Here is a 20,522-nt window from a genome sequence, read left to right on the forward strand (position 1 = left end):
CACCCGTTTCAAGCACCCATTCGGTTCCTCTTTCCCCGCAGCTGTCACTGCTGTCAGCACACCCAAACGAGACCTTTGTGCGCGGACTTCGGCATTAAGCAGCCTAAGAAAAAGCAAAGAAACGTGAACGAGTGAGAGAGTCACGGCGAATTATTTCTAAATATCGTTCGCGCAGTGTTTGCATTTAACATGCTGGCCATACACCGCTTTCATTTACTCAATTAAGCAATTAATTACATGCCTTGAGCACAGTAACTCGGCAGTGTTTTCCCTCTGCTCAGCAGCATCTCCACGCTCACCCAGCAACACGTGAACGAGCCTGGCAATTGCGCTTGTATTGACAGCTCCACGCTGCGAGCGCTTCCAAGGTTATCCGGGCCCCGGGAAGGATCCTGCCTGCCCGAGCAGCCTCTGCCCCGCCAGGCCAAGCATCGGAGCCTCCTGCCCGCAGGACACACCCCAGCACGAGTCGAGCGATGGGGATTTTCCCCCTAAAAAAGCGTCAACAGCAAGAAACCACCATCCCGAGTCCCACGGCCGCTGCGGCAGGAGCGAAGACGCGCACACGCTATTCCACAAAACGACGCCTCGTTTCACACCTCGCTGCTGCTCCAACTCCTCCCCTGGCACCCGCCGAAGTGGTGCCGCTCATCAGAACACCCGAAATGACCCACAGAGACAAGCCAGTGCTGAATTAGTGGTTGTTTTTACTTAGGTATCTCATTATTGCGATCTTTAAACATAGTTCAATAAATAGAAAATTAACAAAAATGTCAATAGATCTTTATTACCGTTTTTTATTATTATTACTATTAGTAGTTATTCCAAACCAACAGTGATTCCCTGGAGATGTCTGACTATAGCTCAAACATGAAATGCACACAGTGTCCCTTACGATATTATATTACATTTCTTTCAAGCTTATAAAAATATATATTGACTTCTCAAGTAAGTATTTACAGTATATAACACGTGGTTAATGAATATCAAAAAGCATCTGGATGTGAACCAACTTGATTCCAGTTTTGGTTTCACGGGGCTGGGGGGGGGGGTGGGGGGGGGGTGACCGTGGAGCCGCGTGTCCTGCCCGCTCCCAGCAGCGCTGCGGCCGGAGCTTCCCGAATCTCTGACTTAATCTGCTCATTTTATTACCTTCAGCGTTGATGAGGAGCTCAGTTAAAAGCGGTTCTCGTTGCAGCGCTAGGAAGCATACTTCCATCACGTGCTTTTTCTTCTCTTTCTCGAAGGAGAGACGAGAAAAGCGAACGCCTCTTGGTTCTGCTGAGTTAGAGCAGGGGCTCAGCCCCAGAACCAGACTGTCTCCAGGAAACAGCTTCCTGAAACACCACGGCGCATCCCTCACCAGAGTCAGTCAGAGAAGTAATTAAACACCGAATCTCCTTTGGGAACCGCTAGAGAGACTCAAACGAAGGAATTATGCCTTCAGTTCTGATTGTCCTACAGGATGCAGTACGGGAGCCTGATTCGGTGGGGGAAAACGCTGAAGAGACGATTGAAAGATGGTCTCATTTTTACCGGGAGTGCTCTAGCCCAGAGCGAGCGTCGTAGGATGACACAGGCAAGTGGCAGAGGCGGCTGCTAGCCCCGGGCCGCTGCGGGGGGGGGCAGGACACTGCCCGTGGGGCCACGGCAGCCGCCCAGGGGCCCACGGCTCCCACCAGCCCCCGGGCACCGCAGCCCCAGGAGAGCTGCCACCACAGCAGACAAGCTGTGCCGAGGTCTCTCTCTCTTTCTCCAGCCTGGCAACAGTCGGAAGGACCGAGGAGCAGATCCCAGCAGCTCAGAGCCGGCCCCTCCTCACACCCCTAACTTTGGAGACAGGGTCTGTCCTGGGGGGTTTGGGAGAAACGTGTCGCCGCCTGCTCACTGCCAGGTCTGTTTCCCACACCCGGAAGCACTCTGTCACCTTGTCACCAAGCCCTGGGCTCACCCAGACCTCCTTGAAAGCGGCTGCACCAACCTGGAGCCAGCCCCAAGAGTGACATCCCGGCACCGCTCCGGGCATCCCGACGCAGGAGGCTGCTGGAAATCCCAGCAGACAGGACAAGAGTAGGGAGAGGATCCGGAATCAAGTTGGTTCAGCTCGCTGCCTGGAGAACTATAATATACTTTCTCTCTAGATAAAATGTAAACATAAAGAGCATACAAATTGCACTTGACCCTTGGGATCTGGCATTTCTACCATGTGAGGGTCTCAGTTCACCATTATTACTCTTCTGGGTGTGAAAGAGCAGGATGGCGCGTGATCGACCAGACCGGACACGGGCCAAACTTAAAGACAAATTATTTCCATTAAAAAATGAAACCAAGTGACATTGGGGAATGTTGCTTAAACCACAGGAGGTGGCAGGAAGGAGAGATCTTATTTACCCCGGAGAGCAGCAAACTCCCCGTAGGGTGCCCAGCACTCGCCCAATGCCAGGGCAGCTCCGTCTGTGCCCGCAGAGCGAGGGCAGCTCCCGGCCCCAGCGTGCCGGGGTGCCTGGCTCAATCCCACCAGCCCTCTGCCCTCCACGCGCCCGAGCCAGGAGAGCTTGAGGGCCAGTGAAAAGGAAACCATCGTGACAGTGGTGCCCGGGGACAGGACAAGGGGTAACGGGCACAAACTGGGACACGGGAAATTCCACCTCAACACGAGGAGGAACTTCTTTGCTGTGAGGGTGGCAGAGCCCTGGCACAGGCTGCCCAGAGAGGTGGGGGAGTCTCCGTCTCTGGAGACATCCCAACCCCGCCTGGAGGCGTTCCTGTGCCACCTGCTCTGGGTGACCCTGCTCTGGCAGGGGGTTGGACGGGATGATCTCCAGAGGGCCCTTCCAGCCCCTGCCATTCTATGATTCTGTGACTTTACTAAGCAGAAGCTGGATCCCTACAGTAACGTGTTCTGCAAAGGCCAGCGGGCACAGGACAGCCACCAGCGCCCATGGTCGTGCCGCTCCGCTCGACCAGAAGGAAGATGCCCGGGCATCTGCCCTGGCCCTTTGAGAGGCTGCCTTTGGGCCCTTCGCTCCATAGTATCATGGCATGTGTTGGGTTGGAAGGGACCTCTAAAGGCCATCTCGTCCAACCCCCTGCAGTCAGCAGGGACATCTGTAACTAGATCAGGTTGCTCAGAGCCTCATCCAGCCTGGCCTTGAATGTCTCCAGGGATGGGGCCTCCACCCCCTCTCTGGGCAACCTGGGCCAGTGTCTCACCATCACCATTTAGAGTCTCAGCCCCTGGGAGCAGGCTCACAGGAGGATCTGACTCGGAACAGCTTTCCAGCCACACTGTGAACACCTCCCGCAGCATTCATTCCCTTTGTAAATCTTTGCCTTTCATCAATAATTCACTTGCAATACTTACAGATGATAACAAAAGGCCTACAAAACTCTGTACAAGGCTGCAAAGACCCATTTAATTAACTAACTTCAAGGAAACTTGTATTATTAAGCAGATGCTATTTATGTCTTCCATCAGGGATTAGGCCTGCGTCAGTGGGAACTGCCAGCGCGCGAGGCAGGCAGTGCCGTGCTACCGTCTGCAACAGAATAAAGTGCTGATGTGCCCTGGATTGCACGGCAGGATTTCAGGGATCCCATGGATGCGATGGCCAGCTCTGCCCATGCCCCGGCGCTGGGCTGGGCTGCGGGGTGCCCTGGGGACAGCCCTGCAGCCACTCACGCTCCCAGACCCGGGGTGCGCCCGCTGCAGAGGCTGCGGGTGCTGTGGGGTGCGCCGGCACTGCAGCCCTCAGGCATGGACCTCTGGCCCAGCGCTCACCCGCAGGGCAAAACTGACACCCCGGCACGGTCCCGCGGGATGCTCCAGGCAGGCTGCTGCCTTTCCCTTCCCTGCTCCCAGCCGCCCACGGGGCAGCCGGAGGAGGAGGGGACGCACTCACTGCAGCTGCGGTGGCCCTTCCAGTGCCAGAGCAGACACGGGAAGTGTCCACCCAAAGCACAGCCGTGCCCGCCGTCTCTGACTCCAAACCATTTCCCAGGTTTTCCTCACATTTCTGGCTGAATTGGGAGGTTCCCTTCCACCGCTGCGGGTTGAGTAAGTTCTGTTCAAAAAAACCTTTTCCTCTGCAAAAGCTCCCAGAGCCAGAGAGGGAAGAGCACTCGTCCATCTACTGCTCCGAGGCAGCGCGGATGCTCCAGCTCAGCTGACAGCAGGGAGTCCCCGGGCTCTGGCGTCACCCACAGCTCTGCCTGCTTCGCTCCGCAGCCTAAGGACAGTGGTCAGAGCCCACCACAGCTGCCCAGGGAGCCAGCGAAGGCAAGATGCGGGACACTCTGCCTGCAAAACTGCAAGGCAGGAGGCAGGAGGAGAGGCAAAAATAGCAACAGATGCTTTAGCATCGGTCCTGCATGGGTGGCAGGTCTCTGCCCGTGGGCTCAGCGTGCGCGAGGGCAGCAGAGTGCTGCCTGCTGTCGTGCTGGTCCACGAGTTCCCACCCCACGTCGGGGCTCCAGCAGTAAAATGAGGGACCGGGACATGCACAAAAAGCAGCAAAGGCTGAAAGCACCAGCAGGGCAGCCCAAGGGCTCCACTGCTTGCCCTCTCTTGGCTAGGGGTCTCTTCATCCAAGCTTTTCATTTCTTCCTCTGCAATTGTCTCGTCAAGAGAACCTTAGAAACATTCAGCACCGTTTGCTCTGCGATTTAGTGGAGAGTATTTGTTTTTCATTCACCAACTGTGGTGTCAAGACTCAGTGAAGCAACTCTTGGAGCGGAAGGGACCCGGCTGGGAAAGAGTTTCCTTTCAGCAAAGCAGATGGGGAAAGTCACCTTCCAGAAGTTGGGCGCTGGGTGTGAGCTGTGCTCTGGTCTCTAAAAATAAAAGCAATAAAAGCTCCTTGTGGGGTTGCTAGAACGTGTCACCTTGTATAAAAATACCCATGGATTTCACCAGTAGGATGCTAGATACGAAAATGCTGTCAGCTCTGGATTAAGACAGTGCACAAATGTCCATCCACCCTGTTAACCTAATTACCATACGAAATGGCATCATTACAGTTTGACTCGTCTTACAAAACAGTGCCAGGGAGAGCCACATCCACTTAGGCCCACCGCACACATCCCAGGAATCCTCGGCTTCCCTGGCACAGGGGATGGGAAGCCCTGCTTCTCTTGCCATGTGGAATGACTTGTTTGGCAGCAGCCCGGCGATTTCTACATCCCACCTGAAACCGCGAAGTTTCCGAGATCGGGTGCGGGGTTTGGGGCCGGCTGGCTGCCTCCTCCCCGCGAGCGCCGGCTCCGTGCTCTGCACCTCCACGGGGGCTGCTTCACACCTGCACGCCTCGGCCATGCATTTGGATCACCTGGGCCCGGAGAGTCTGGATCCCGCTCAGGATGGTCTTCTGGTGTTCCGCCAGCGTGATCCCCAGGCTGAGGACATCTCTGCAAAACGAGCCCCGTGTCAGGCAGGAAAAACCAACCCAACATGGAAAGTGCCCCGACGCCAACCGCTCCCAGGCAAGGGCAACGCAGGTTTCGGACTATTAGCCCACCGTGGACCTGCCAGAGTAAGAACCCTCAGTATGTCTGTGTGACAGGTTACCAGCAAATTGCATTAGATTTGACTCTGCTTTCTGGAAGGGACAGGCAACACTACGCTTGGTCACAAACAAGAGGTTAAAGTCACAAACTCCAGTTTTAAAAATCAGCAACTGAGATGCGCAACACACGCAGCCCAACCCACGCCAGCCCAACCCACTTCCAGACACGTTTTGGAGGGTCTGTCCTCTTGTTTAGCGACGCCTGACCGTAACTACAGAGCAGAGCTCACTCACGCTGCACCCAGCGACACGAGGTTATAGCCAGGAAGTCAAGTTCACTTACTGGGCTGTCATCCTGGCCACCGATTCCAGGTAGCAGTAGCCCGCAGCGGTGAAGTTGTCTTTGTACCTGCCCATTTCTATCGCTTCCAGCCACTCGCCTACGGAGCTGAAAGAGGGGAAGGCCGAGAAGGTACGCTCGGTGAGGGGGATGGACGTGCTGTGGGACCTGCCAACAAAACGGGGCGGTGAGGAGGGACCAGAGCCCGACACGGCTGAGCTGGGAACTGGCAGAACAACAGGCAGCACAGCAAGAGCGGTCACCTGCTGCACGTGGAGCTGGGACACTGCGGGGGCTCCAGGCTCTGCACCATCTTGCTCAGGATGTCGTGGATGTGCGAGAACTTGGGTCTCTGGCTGCGGTCCTTCTGCCAGCAGTCGAGCATGAGCTGGTGGAGGGGCGGCTGGCAGTTCACGGGGGCGGGCAGGCGGAACCCGTCCTCCACGGCCTTCATCACCTGCAGCAGAGGAGGTGAGGGGACAGGGTCAGGCGCTGCGATCGCAGGCAGCCCCCGAGGGAAGCCCCCCTCCTCACGCCCCACCAGGGGAGCAGCAGCAGCTCCTTCATGCACCACGGAGCCACCTGCACACCATTAGCAATGGCAACATCGTCATCTACCGCACGGCTGCCGGTGACTCACGTCCTGGTTGGACATGTCCCAGTAGGGTCTCTCGCCGTAGGACATGACTTCCCACATGACGATGCCGAAGCTCCACACGTCACTGGCCGGACTGAAGTGGTGATACTGGATGGCTTCGGGGGCTGACCACAGCACCAGGCTCTTCCCATGCTGGATGGGCAGAAAGGGAGGAAAGATGTGCTCGCATAGCCGCTGGACGCAGCTCCCGGGTGGCCATTCGTCCTGCCCTGCCTGGCATCGCAGGGCAGACACTGAGCAAGCCCCCATGCCACGTGCAGGTTTCGTACTAACAGAAAACTTTCGCCTCAATTTGTTTCAAAATGGCCACGCAACTGTATGCTACATGGAAGCGCGAGTCCTGAAATATTAACGGGAGAAGATAATGTCTCTGGGAAGAGCTGATGGCATTTTATACATTAATATTTAACGAAAGCCGTTTCAGAGCTGTGCAAACACAGAGTGCCTCCACCCTGGCTTGCTCTCCTGCAGTGAGCAATCCCCCTCTCGGCATCTGCAGAGCCCTCTGGATGCACTAGGGAAGCAGGTGACAGACACTGCAGCTAATTGCTATTAACAGTGGGGAGACCTTGATCCCAAAGCCACAGCCCCGCTGCACTGTGGTGGCAGAAGCCAGGGCTCCTGCTGTGCTCTCCATCCCCCCGGCTCAGCAGGCTGCTCTGCACCCAGCAGCACACCAGCGCCGGAGCAGCTCTGCTCGGGAGCTTTGCGGCTCAACGGCCACATGCCCGCAGGACACGCTCGCCACGGCGGGCGAGGTGGGTCACGCTTTGCCAGGGGCTCTTCGGGACGGTGGCGCTCTCCCTGCGGAGCACGCTGAGCCTGCCTCCCCACAGCTGGTAACGGCTGGAAGAGTTTTCCAAGACTCTTCCTGCCTCCAGCCTGCTTGGCACTGGACTGCAGCTCCCGCAGAGCCTGGGCCAAATCCTGCAAACAAGCTTTTCCCCTGGGACGCCCGTGCCCTGCACCGGGACACGGGCACCGGGTCCCTGCAGGCAGCACACATCAGCTGCTGCCTCCGCGGCGCTGCCCACCGCTCCCTGCAAACGGCACGGGCTCACTTGATTGAAGAATCAATGCTCTTTAAAATATTAATACCCGGTTAATGTGATGCGCTAACAGCCCCAGCCGACACAGGGCGGCTGCCGCGTACCAAACGAAATACGTCCTATCGCTCTTGCAGTCAGAAAGGCACGGATGCACCCCGACGGAAAGGCGCCGAAGCGGTGCCTGAAGGAAGCGGGGAGGGAGAGTGAGGGGCTGTGGCGCCTCGGGGGCCCACGGGGTGCAGGGGCAGCCCCCGGCTCTGCACCAAGGGGCTGCCGGGCAGCTTCTCCGCACACGTGCAGGCACTCAGGAGACGCGCTAGCTAGCAGAGCTGACAAGGCAGGAGCGTGAATCAAGCAGGACTTAAATTCTTAATTGAAACCCATGAATTCCATTACAAGTGACAAAACAGACACAAGGAGCCCTGAGGCTGCCAGAGCTGCCTCCAGCCGCCGCTCCGCCAGCCTGCGCAGACACGTGGCAGCGCTGCGGCCAGAGGAAGAGCGGTGCCGGGCGGCTGCTGTGCGGGTCCCTGGCTAAAAGCATTCGATTTCCAGCTGAGAAAGAAGCTGTTAAGATGAAGAGCCCACATTTATACATGAGGAAGGAAATGGGAGCCTAGGAAAAATACTGGTTCGGGAGTAGAATTGCTATATGGCATATTAACTCCACCTGGGGAAGCCGGCTGGCTTTGGATTTCATCCTTATTCAGCATTCAGAGCAGGCTGCAAACCTCTCCAGTGATGCCAGGCCCCGGTCCAAGCGCTCTCGGCCATGGCCGTACATTGCAGCCAGGGACATCCACCTCCGCGGAGGTTTTGTAGCCGTTGCGTCACCATTTTGCTTTTGGGGAACGGTGACAACAGAATTTGGAAACGCAGCTTACCATGGTGGAGAAGATGGTCTCCATCTTATCTTCTTGTGGCCGTCTGAAACCAGTTATTTTGCAAGCCAGGCTGCTGTTCACCAGGACTTTGTGGGCGGCAAGGCTTTTATGTACGTAACCCATCTCTGCCAGGTACTTCATGCCAGAGGCAATCCCCTGCAACATGCAAACGAGCTGGGCGGCCGTCAACTGTCCCTCATGTTTCTGTAGAAAAAGAGGAGGAAAAGCCAAAGGGTGAGTAAAGCCCGGTCCAAGGGGGCACCGCCAGCAGATCCCAGCAGTTACCAGCGGCTCCCACAGCACTCACCCGGAGAAAAGAGTCCAGCATGCCATTCCCCATGTACTCCGTCACTATCATCATGGTGCTCCCTGCGCGGACACAGAAGGAGCACTGCGTGAGCCCTGCCCATTGCTCAGGCAGTTCTAACGCTGCTGGGCTGAGAAATCCGGGTGCTGGCCTCCAGCGAGGCCAACCTGCGCTGCCCGGCCATTAAGGGAGACAAGGACTTTATCTCAGACAGTTTGTCATGAGCGGTGGGTCCGAGGCTTTCCTGTCGTTCCAGCTGGGAACCCACTGGACCCCAATATCAGGTGCTCCTTTTATCAGGACGCTGCACCACATCACAAAGGAGCACAGCACTACCCAGTGAAAACAAAAGCAACAGCTCAGCCCAAGACTCGGGACAGAAATACTTCCTCACCTAATAAAAAAGCTAGTTAAAATCAGCACACGCGCTCACGTTTCTTTGGATTTACACGAATATCCATTTAACTACAGCATCCGCAGACTAGTTCAGCGCACACGCTCCCACGAGAGCCGGGAGCAGTCAGAGTCATCTGTTTTACTGACAGAACCTTGCTTCAATTTGCTATTATTAAGAGCGCGCAGTTTTGCTGCTAAGCCAGTCCTACTACCTGGATTCATTAGTCTAGCTGTAAGCATTTTATTCATCACCAGAACACTAAAATAGCTAATGCAGGAGGAAACACCTGATTTCCAGAGAGCAACAGCATTGCACCTCCAGCACCAGGCCATGGCTCCAAAGCAACAGCCGAAGCACGCTGCCTGCGCAGGAGCCTTCCTCCGCTGCGCGGGGCTCGGGCCGCCCCGTGTCCGGGACCCCCTACCTCTGGTGACGACCCCCTCCAGGCGGATGACGTTGGAGTGATCGAACTGGCCCATGGTGCACGCCTCTGCCAGGAAGGAGCGCTGCTGCTTCTCCGAGCACCCTGCCCGCAGCGTCTGGATGGCCACCGGCAGCTCCCGCTTGCTGGGCAGCTTCAGGCACCCCCGGCAGATTTCTCCAAACTCCCCTGCGTGGCAGAGAGAGGAGTTAAACAGCGCCCGCAGCGAGGGCGGGACGTCCCTCGCAGCTCCCCTCTAGGGATATTTTCATTGCTTCGGGACCACAGAGCGCGTTCCTGCGGAGCGATGTGTCTCGCTGTGTAGACAAGCAAGATTTTCCCACCGTTAATCAGAAGATTTGCCAATCCATGAATTCAGAGACGCACGGAGCCCTGCGTGGCTGCAAGTTTCCCCTGCAGAGTCTGTTTTACCATCTTCCCCCGCCTTTGCTGAACCCACCACCCTTCGCACAGGTTTGGCGTCAGCGTGTGATACTAAAACCGTGTGACAGCGCGACAGAATTTCTCCTTCCTCTTCCTACACCTCTAAGCCATTCTCTCCACGCTCTGCTCGAGTGCGTATTGCGCTTTTTCTCACGAAAAGGAGATTAACCCCCAGCCACCGAGTTCATGCTCGCCAGGCCTGGCCCGTCCTGCGTCCCAGCTCGGCACAGGCAGGGTCTGCTTCTCCCGGGAGAGAGCAGTCCGTGAGACAGAGCATCCCGCTCTGCACAGCCACGCGCCTGGCAACAGCAGCTACCCAATTCATAACATAACATTGTTGGCTTTACAGCAAAAAAAAAATGTGTAGCTATTAAAAGCTTTAACGATTTGAAAGCCAGGTACTCGTTAGGTCAGCAGTAAGACAAATGCACTCCCAAATTCCTTACATTTAAGTGTATTCCTGACTAATTTTTCTTGATTTTTCGAACACCAATTTGCTTCTGAAAAGCATCTCAGCTGCTCCGCTTGGCAGCTACAAAGATAACCCCCTCTCCTCTTCAGTGTCCTCTTCCCTTCAACACTGTCCTTTAAGCTGGTGCACGAGCCCTTCCCTCTTCCCTTCCTCCACCTCTGTTTTTCTGCAGCTGAATTTATCTTTAGGAAAAGAAACGACAAAGAAAAATCGTGTTTCCCATGTTCTGGCACACATTAGCAATTAAGGCTCTAGGGCCCAGTGAGGGGATTTTAATTTGCTTTTAAGTTTTAGGCAGTGAAGTTGATGAAAATCAATAAATCATTAAGTTCACATATTTATAAATAGTTTTCATGCTGCTGTCAAACTGCCCAGATGCAGATAATTGCTGATGCTTTCTGCCTCCTTCGGTTGGCTGTACTTAGTGCCTCAGAAAAACAAACGGGAACGCAAAAAAATCAGGCTCCCAAACAAAATACGCACCAGCCCCGCTCCCGCCTCCCTGTTGCAAGCGTGTGCCCCCCCCCGAGACGAGAGCAGCAGCAAAGGTCCGTGGCACTGACGGTGCGGGAGGCCGAGGAGCTGCCGGCGAGGCTGGCAGAGCCCACGGCAGCGGTGGGAGGGCCGGCGCGCACCCGCGGCACTGCGGCATGGGCAGGACCCCAGCAGCAACCTCAGGGCACCGCCGCGTCCCTGCGTGCCAGGGTGAGAGGGGACCAAGCTGGCCAGGCACAGGCACAGCCCGCGGCACGGCCACCGCCCCACGGCACGGCCACCGCCCCGGTGCCTGCCGAAGAGCAACTTGCCTGTCCCGATGATCCTCTCGATTTTAATACTAGCGTTATCCAGCTCTTTGGCAAAGAGGTGCACGGCCTGCATGGGGTCTTCACAAGTGTCCGGGTCGATGTACGTCCTCCTGGTTGGGATTTTAACTGCAGGGAAGGAGGGAAGGCACAAAGAGCGTGTGAGAAAGGCTCAGCAGAGCTCCCGCCCGCCCATCCCAGGAAACGCTCTTGCAGGTCGTCCATCTTCAGGTCTGATGGCAGGACTAACTTGCCACCTTTTTATAAGCAAAGCAGAAGACTCAGCTTTAAGGTTGCTAGGAAATTCCTTGTGGGATAAAATGAACCCAATCGCTCCGCTCCACTGCCACAACCTCCAGGTTAAAGGACAGCAGCTCCTTCACTCTAGCGCAGCTCCCGCCAGGACTGAGCCTATCTGCCTCCCGCGCTAATCCTGAGTATCCAAATCACCTCCGCTCCCAAGATCTCTAGGAGAGATAATTATAATCATGAACAACAGCCATGTTCCAGGTCCCCTCGATTAGCAGCATGGGCAGCAAAATACCTCCCACAGGCGGCCACCATCTGCTGCACGCCGAGCACATCCAGGAGAACCGCGCGGGACGCGGCCGACCCGCTTACAGCAGCCCCTGCAAACAGCCGCCCGCTTGCTGGAGCTTCCTCAAAACCCTAATTCTCATCTCTTGAAAACAAACTGCCAAAACAAGGGAGTAAGCACACGAGCTCTGCCGCTCGCTGGGCCCCTGCAGGGCGCTGCCGCGTCTCCTCCTCGCCCCGGGCAACGGTGGGAGGACGACGGATGTTTTGCACGAGCCGCTCGGCCCATCCAGAACCTGCACACGGGCAAAGGGCAGAGCCAGAGCGCCCCGGGAAGGGGTCACACCACGCACAGCTTCCCTTGCACCCCGGCTCCATCCGCCTTGCCCAGAGCGTGCGGCTGCCGTGCTCCCCTCGCCCTGCACGGAAAACCTTCGGCAAACTCCCACGGGCAGCTCAGCAGCGCGAGGCCCTTCGGAGCCAGGTGAAATGGCCAAGCTGCATCTGAGAAGCAGCACGCGGGCTCTGCTGCTCCTGAAATGCTTCAGGGAGGAACAGAGCATGTGTGCGCTGCACAGGCATATGCCAGGAATCAAATAAACTCATCAATCCTGACATCCGAATTTCCTTTGACAACTGCTGTCTGTAAAATTATTGCTGCTCACTAATCAAGAGTAGCCCCAGAAAACAAAGCTGTATTCTCACGCAGCCGTTTGTGTAAAGCTGATGGAATAATTCATATGCCCCATGGAAAGCTGAAAGCATCCTCCTTTCCTTCAGCACGGCGGTGACCTGTGTCCAGGACGGACACTGGCTTATGAAGCTGTCGAGCCCGCTGTCCCCAGAGAGCCTCGCCGTGCCGAGCCCCCGCTCTGGGATAACGCGGGGTGACAACACTTCAAAAAGCAAGGATTCAGGGCTGCTTTATGGGAAGCTGTGTTATTAATAGCAACAAGTACAGGGATCCCCAAACACAGTCACACTGGCCGCAGCAGCCAGGCTTCACTTACAATGGAAGTACAGCTCCTCGTCCCCATCCTGGCTGGCTTTGCTGTACCCACACTGTCTGCAACGAGAATGAAGACACACACCGTTACCTGGGCAGCAGCCCCTCGCTGGCCGTCAAAGCCTCAAGCGGCAGCGCCGAGGAGCAGAGTCCAGGCCCACGGCATGAGGAGGCTCAGCCCCCTCCCATTCTTAGAGCCAGCGCTGCCCCACGCTCCCGAGACCCCCTGCTGCGGGGGCTGCACCTTGGTCCCCCTCCCCTGCCCAGCCTGGGTGTGCGCCCCAGCTCGGCCGCGGCTCCGCTCACCTCCTCCAGACCATCACGCCGATCACCATGGACACCAGCACCGTCAGCCCCGCGATGGCCACCACCGCGATGATGAGGATGGGGTTCTGCTCGCTGGAGGCCACTGTCACTGCGGGAGGGACACAGAGCGGGTCAGCAACGCGCCCTAGGGCAAGACCAAGGCATGGGGCAGCCCCCGCCAGTCCTCCCAGTGCCAGCCTGCGTCCCCCAGCAAGGCTGTGGGACAGGCTACGCAACAATTCACATTCTGGTTCCGTTTTAAGAGCTGGAGCTGGTGCAATCAGACCAAGACCAGAGCTGTGGGCACGGATGGAGCACCCCCGGCGCCGCCACACCAGCAGCCCGGTTTTGTTAGCGCTGAGGAAAGGTTCCCGTTTATCGGAGGGACACATTAAAATTTATGGCTTACAAATAGTTTTCCTACATCGCATTAATCCCTTCCCTTCCTGCTTTTGCAAACAGGGGTGTTAGAAAGCTACATTCTATATAAAATTTTTATTGGCTTCAATTCATTCTGAAAACGTCTTCTGTGTGGCAAACGGATGCAATTTAAAGCCCTGTTAAACACAATCTGTGAGAGTCGTACAGAGCCAGCCATCTCGGGGCTTTCATTCCTAGCCAGGGCGGGTTATTAAGCTGAAGCCCAACCATCTCCCCAAGCTCTCTTCAGTAAAATAAGATGCTTCTGAATGTTATGAATGGAAACCATGAAAAGGGAAAGCCCCAGCAGATAACACTGACTGACCTTACTCAGCCAAGTGGCTAACAAGCCAAGCGCCTCACGAGCCAGGGGAGCAGCGCGGGTAAGCAGCCGTCTCCTACCTGGGGCACGCATCCCAGGCCAGCCGGAGCTCCATGCTGGCCCTGCCTCCTCTGCCGCAGCCTGTGTGACCGGCCACCCGGGCTCTGCAGCGCCCGCTCCGGGCTGCACAGCTTCGCAGACCCGGGCTGGATCATGTCCCTGAGCAATTACACTGGCAGTGACCGACACTCGCTCGCTTCCAGCACCTGCTCGGTGGCCCCACGAAAGGGACCCGCTCAGATCTGTTCCAGCACCAACACCGCGCCAAGGCAGAGCCACCCCCTGGTCACTCCGGCTCTGCTCAGCAATTTCTAGGGCAACCCCAGTCAAAGAGCAGAGACTCTGTCCCCAGCCTCTACGCGACAGAGCAGCCAGACACCGGCTGCCCTCACCGACGCCGCGCTGAGAGGAGCGAGGACAGGCACCTCCAAGGCCAGCAGTAGCAACCTTGTTAAAATCAAATATGAAAATGATAGGACACGGGGCAACAGCTTCAAACTGAAGGAAGGTAGATTCAGATTGGATCTCAGGAAGAAATTGTTTGCTGTGAGGGCGGTGAGCCCCTGGCCCAGGTTGCCCAGAGAAGCTGTGGCTGCCCCATCCCTGGAGGGGTTCAAGGCCAGGTTGGACGGGGCTTGGAGCAGCCTGGGCTGGTGGGAGGTGTCCCTGCCCAGGGCAGGGGGTGCCACTGGGTGGGCTTTAAGGTCCCTTCCAACCCGAACCATTCTGTGATTCTGTAAAAGCAAGTCCTGGGAAGCACCTGCTCTTAAACCTGGAGCAGCAGAACCAGAGGAACAAATGCTGCTCCACAAAACCAAGAGCATCTGGGGCAGGAGCAGCAGCGTCCCCAGGACTCGTCTCAGAGCTTCACACCTGCAGGTGCCTGTGTGAGAGACGACGAGCCCTGCCGACACTTACGCTCTGCCAGCGTCTCCACTTCAATGCTCGGGCTGTAGTTCCCGTAGTCCGGCGAGGAGGATGTTCGGATTTGGAAAATATAGAGGGTGCCAGGCTTCAGGTTATTGACCGTCACGGCTGTTGATGTGGTTTTCACAGTTGAGTAACTTTGATCTCTCTGATCCTGTGAAATAATGAGATACCCGAGATCTAGCCGGGCTGACAGCTGCGCTGCGGAGCGGGCAGAGCACAGCTGTATCTTCGCCTCGCCTCTGCGTCCCGTCAGGCCAGTCTATATAAACATAAAACCTTCAACTGAAAGAATACACTTACTAGATGTCTCATTAACAGAAATTACACGGAAAGGTCACGCGAAATGGCAGATGGAGCCCGATGATGCGCTATGAAGACAGGCGGAGGACGAGGTGGTGGGGAGCAGCTGTGCCGTCCTGCACGGCTCCTCTCCTCCCGCCTGCCCCCGCGCTGGGGCTCGGCTGCTGCCACCGTCCGGCCCCTTCCCGCTCCCTGCTCCAGCCCTGGCGTAAACACGCGGGTATTCGCACATGCCGAGTAACCAAAGCTGGCAGGCGGGTTTGCCAAGAGCCTGGGATTTTATTCACTTGCCCAGCGACCTACAGATCCCTCTGCTTCGGCTACGGAAGAGGGCGACGGGCAGCCCTCCTCCTGCAGCCGGTGAAGGCTCCTGGCCATCACGCTGCTCCCAGGGCCAGGGACGTCGCTGGGAAATGTATTTTCCATTTGATACGCTTTTCCCCTTGAATCTCCACAGTTAAAGTACATCTTTAAAAGCAAAGATCAGGAACTAGGCTGATTTTCACATCAGCACCAAGAGTCTCATTTCAGTGAATAATTGCCAAACTACAGTCAGAATTCCCTACTCAAGCAGGACGTTCCCTCGTTTCACATACCCCGAGTACCTCGTTGCTGCAGCCCATTTGCACAGGAATTACTGTTCCAGGCTTCAGCATTCGCCCTCACCCACAGATTCCTCCTTTCAAATCTATCAGATGCTAAAAATCACATTAATATGAATCAGCTTCAAGGTAGCTTGTTTCTAAATACAGAACACCAACATGTCACCTGCACAGTTTGCCTGACATGTAATCAGTTTCATAACGAGCCTGAGCACACGCAGATAAGGTAATTTGCAGAACTGTGTCATAAACTGCATTTATTTTGATTTAGAGCATTGTCCCCGTTCTTTGCCCAGCGGTATTTCTTCTAAAATTCTCAACTCACCGCACTCATCAAATAGCAGCTATTTTTTAAAATTAGGAGACTGTCATAAAAACGTTTGCTTGTGTCCCCTCCCGTGTGGAAGACCACTCACAGCCCACCAAAGTCACGGGTCTTGTGGCCCTCAGTCCTAAACCAGTGAAGACCAGAAGGTCCAACGCTTTCCCAGAACACAGACTATGAATCCAGGTGTCATCTCGTCAGAGATTTAGAAAGCCCCGTGGGCTTTAGCAGTCCCTGGCTGGCTGGCTAATGGCAAGCGCCCAAACCTCAGATTTCTGATGTCCTTGAAACAAGCCATGCAATGTATTAAAAGAAAAAAAAAAAAAAAAAAAGAATGAATGAATGAAAATTATTAGCTTTACTCTTTCTCCCAGGGAGATGTCAACATTAGGAGTGGATGAAATCTCGCTGCACAGATGGGGGGAAAAAAAAAAAAAAACAAACCACTAATTAACAAGAACTCTACAAATAATCCAAATTTCCTATAACTTGCATAAGCAGATTGTGTAACACTGTCAGAGGAGAAAAGCCCTTGCTGGCCCCCATTTGAAGCGCTCCTCTTGCTGTCAGCTGCCAGTAAAATCTCCACAGCAGCCCCGTACAGCCTTCCCGTGGCGGTGGCTGAGCGCGACCGTGACCGTGACCGTGGCTGCCCAGGGACAGACCCGGCTGGCAAAGGGAGCACCCGGGAGCTGCGCCAGCCCCCGGAGCTTACCTTCTCGTAGTACTTGACCTCGTACTCTGTGCCGTTGGGGGTCGGGAAGCCCGGCTCCTGCCACGACAAGGAGACGCTCTTCTGCTCAACTTTATCCGTGCGGATGTCGGTGACAGGAGTCGGCGCTGAAAAAGCGGAGAGGAAAACAGCGGGTGACTGCGGCGCTGCCGGGGGCAGAGCGTCCCCGCGCCCTCCCTATGGCCAGTGGCAGCCAAACCTGCCCCCCGCCAGCCCATCCCAAGCCTGGGGCAGAGCCCCGGCAACACGCGCAGTGACACCGCGTGCCACCATGCTTCGGTTGCTCTGGTTCTGAACAGCCAAGTGAATGCAACCAGGAGATCACATATTACACGGCATTTTATCTCCGTCCTCACATTCATCTTGGCTGCGAGTCCCACGTCAGCACGAATGCGTTCAGTGGTTACTCCGTTTCTGCTTCTGCCCTGGGACGGCACAGTAAAAACTTGAACAATTTAAACAGCTGAAGAGAACGCTGCTTCTGCAGATACCAGCTCCCCCTCTCTGAATCAGGACTGAAACAAGGCAAACTCCGAGCTGGTGATCATCCAACGGGAGAAAACGGTTGTAAAAATACAACAGCTTTGTAATCTGTGGGCAGCTAGTAATGCTCTGCCCAAAAACAAGAAAAAACACCCTAATTCTACCCTCCACCCACAGTGCCGTGGAGGGGTCTGAGCATTGGCTAACGTCCAGTGCTCTGAACCTGCTGCTAAGAGCAGCAGGGCTTGTAGGACATCCCAAGGCTTCTCCAGCCGCCCTGGCACAGGCTCTGCCCCACGCCAGCCCAGTGAGCCGGCACCCAGAGCGCGCTGCCTGCCCTGCCCGCTGCCAAACACGCCGGCTCTGCCCCAGGAGCTGGCTGCTGATTTGTAGTTAGCACATGCTCCACGCTCAGTCTTCCTCCCTGGCACGTGTGCTCCCGTTTAGTTCATCTCGCCATGCAAGACGCCCTTGCCAACTATTCCCATTTTAACCAGGTTTGGCTCCCTGCGAGCGGACTTCTGCAGCACGGCGCGGGCGGCTCGCTGTCCCCAGCCATCCACAGGCTCTGCGCCTGACGCTGACGCCTCTCCTGTCTGCGGCAGCGGAGACGGCCCTGCCCGCCTTACCCTGCTGTGCTCATCTCTGCCTTCCCAGAGCCTCCTCCGCGTCCTCTCCTCCTCCGACCGCCTTCTCCTGCCTTCAAGCCGCTGAGCAGCGCGCAGCGCCCGTACAGCTCCTGCAGCTGGCACAGGCAGCGGCACTGCCCGCGCCGGGCTCCCCACCTGCAGGCAGCACCCCAGCAGCTCCTCCAAAAGCACCAGCAGAAAGCCAGCTGGACCTGCCAGACCGTCTGCAGCATCTCGGGAGCCAGCCATGGACATGGCATCCCCCGACTGCCCGGAGCAAGGCAGCAGCGGCTGCTGGGGACACGCTAAGACAGCGGTGTCTTTGCTGCAGAGGATGCCATTCAAGACAGACACTAAGTATTTTTTAGTAGGGAAAATAAACTTCATACCTGGTACCTTGATAAAAGCTTCTGTTAGACCCTCTTGGGTCTGCTTTGGGTTGATTAGAGAGAAAATTAGGATTGATTCACGGAAGGGTGGTCCCAGGCCACCCTGGTAGGCACCAGGGGCCAGAACACACCAGGGTGAAGGGGCTGCAGCGACCGAGTCACCCGTTTACACCAGCGGCCCCACGGCAGGCACAGGGAAAGCTGCGCGGGGAACTCAGCGGTTTCCAGCTTGTCCCGCTGCTCCACCACATCAAGGCGTTTGCTGGACCCTGACTATCCCACTGAGACTCCTGCGGAGAGGAACACGTCCCTGGAAAGCAAACTTAAGTATCTGTGAAATTTTGTATTTATTACTTAGCTCATTAATCCCTCCTGATGAAAAAAAAGTCCTCCTGATGTTTTATTCATGATGATTTGCTCCTTGATTCCAAGTCCCTTCGGCTTCTGCCAAAGGAGCCAGAGGACCCGAAGGGCAGCCGGGAGCCCCCGCGCTCCGCTCCCCTGCTGCAGTCTGGCTGCGTGTCATCTGACATTTGCAAAAATCATTCTCAGAGTAAATACACTGGCCCCAGAGCTGACCTTTAAGGGGATATTGAATTGCCCACATGTAAAGAAGGGGGAGACAGCTCACGAAGCGCGGCAGAAAGGTTATTAACGCTCCCACCAGGACAAGCAGGCTGCGACCCCCCGGGCGGCTGCACCACGAACCTGCGGCACAAATGCCTGCTGAGGTCTGCCTCCTTCGCGGGGTAAAAGACAGGACTACAGAGATCCGCAGGGGTGCCCGCGGGGCGAACCCCTCCTACGGGAACGCACGGGGCGGGCTGGCAGCTCTCACCGCTGGGGGAGCGGCATAATCCCCACCACAAGCCCGTGGCCTCCGCAGGGTGCACATCACCCCGCGTCCAACGCCACGGCAAGTGACGCGGGCGGCTGAGGCCAGCCTGGCGCTTAACTTGGGTTTCGCTCCCGTAAACTAAGTTAAGTGCTCCTTGCTGTTTTATGCGATTCCCATCAATAAAACATCACACAGGTGCCCTCCTGTATCTCTGCATCTAGAAATGGACTGAAGAAACCCGCACAAGTCATCCTGGCTGTTAACAAAGCCACCAGGAAAAATCACACTCAGTGCTGGGCTGTAGAGCAGAGCCCACGGCACGTGCCAGAAAAGCAGGCAGGCGCCAGCCTCAAACATGTTTAAAAGGGATTAAAGAAAATCACGCAGGCTATAAAGCATTTCACACTGTGAAAAAAATGTGTTTCCTATCAATATTTTAAGCTCCCCTAACATTGCCTCTCTTCCGAAAAAGCAAACATTAAATTATTCACCACTCTGCCTGATTTTACAAACTCCAGGCCGTTGTATGTGGGTTTTAACCAGTGTACAAGCAGAAGAGGCATAAAACTAGAGGTGGGCACCGTGTACCCCTGCTGAATGACCCAAAACCCGACGGGGGCCCATAGGGAGGGACAAGAGCGCACACCTAAAGCCGGAGCTGGACCGAGGGAGCCCGCAGCCCCCTTTGGTGCCCGGCCACCTGGGGGAACGCTCTCCCCACACATTTTCAGAGCTGGGGCAGCAAACAAGAGCAGACCACAACCCGTCGCCGTGCTGTCCACTGCTCCCTGCACAGGGCGAGAGGCCATCGGATGGACAGAGCTTGCCATCGTCCCCAAGCACCTCTGCCACCCTGCACCACGTACCGCTCGCGGCAGGGACAGCCAGCCTCTCCCCTCCGCCACCAGTTATTAACGCCCCAACACAGAAAACGCACTGGGCACCGTCCCAGGCAACTCCTGCCCCAGGGTCCTTCTTTCCAAACCAGCGAAGCGGCCTCACCGGTTACCCTGCAGCTCTTCCAGGCTCGCTTCTCGCTGCCTGGAGGACACGGACCCCAGCAGCACAGACCCTCGCCCCCGCATCGCCTCGTCCTGTGGCCCCCCCCGCCCCCGTGCTGGCGTCGCCGCGCCAGCAGCAAGCCTGGGCAGCGCAGTCTGCTTCCGAGGACCTCACTCAGCACAAACCCCTTCTCCACAGCCTCAGAAAGGAGAATGCATTTCGGCACTGGCTGCATTATTAATCTGCAACAGATTTAAAAGCCCTTTAAGACAGGAGTCGATCCCTGCCGGGAATATAAATGACATTGTCCTAGAGTGTACATTTACATAGCTAACGCAGCCCTACTCCTGCAGGTAAACAG

General features: G+C 56.2%; 1 protein-coding gene across 3 annotated transcripts in view; it reads right to left on the reverse strand.

The window, feature by feature from the left end:
• Nucleotides 1–694: 694 nt before the first annotated feature.
• The window catches only part of EPHA10 (EPH receptor A10), a 43,146-nt gene continuing 23,318 nt past the window's right edge, over nt 695–20,522 (reverse strand). The window contains exons 6-18 of one of the 3 annotated variants that reach the window (XR_012584223.1): nt 16,803–16,927; nt 14,849–15,011; nt 13,129–13,237; nt 12,827–12,882; nt 11,283–11,408; nt 9,564–9,749; nt 8,743–8,804; nt 8,436–8,639; nt 6,485–6,634; nt 6,108–6,301; nt 5,848–6,012; nt 5,187–5,406; nt 695–4,833 (exon numbers count right to left, since the gene is read on the reverse strand). Coding sequence is in view for 2 of the 3 variants with exons in the window: in XM_074563042.1 (XP_074419143.1) it covers nt 5,292–5,406; nt 5,848–6,012; nt 6,108–6,301; nt 6,485–6,634; nt 8,436–8,639; nt 8,743–8,804; nt 9,564–9,749; nt 11,283–11,408; nt 12,827–12,882; nt 13,129–13,237; nt 14,849–15,011; nt 16,803–16,927 (1,655 nt within the window). In the remaining variant the exon portion in view is untranslated. Of the gene's footprint in view, nt 5,407–5,847; nt 6,013–6,107; nt 6,302–6,484; nt 6,635–8,435; nt 8,640–8,742; nt 8,805–8,826; nt 9,075–9,563; nt 9,750–11,282; nt 11,409–12,826; nt 12,883–13,128; nt 13,238–14,848; nt 15,012–16,802; nt 16,928–20,522 lie in introns of those variants that run through there. The other 2 variants (XM_074563042.1, XM_074563043.1) reach the window with 2 other exon arrangements.

Source organism: Larus michahellis, chromosome 19, assembly GCF_964199755.1.
Source record: "Larus michahellis chromosome 19, bLarMic1.1, whole genome shotgun sequence".
NCBI classification, from domain to species: Eukaryota; Metazoa; Chordata; class Aves; order Charadriiformes; family Laridae; genus Larus; species Larus michahellis.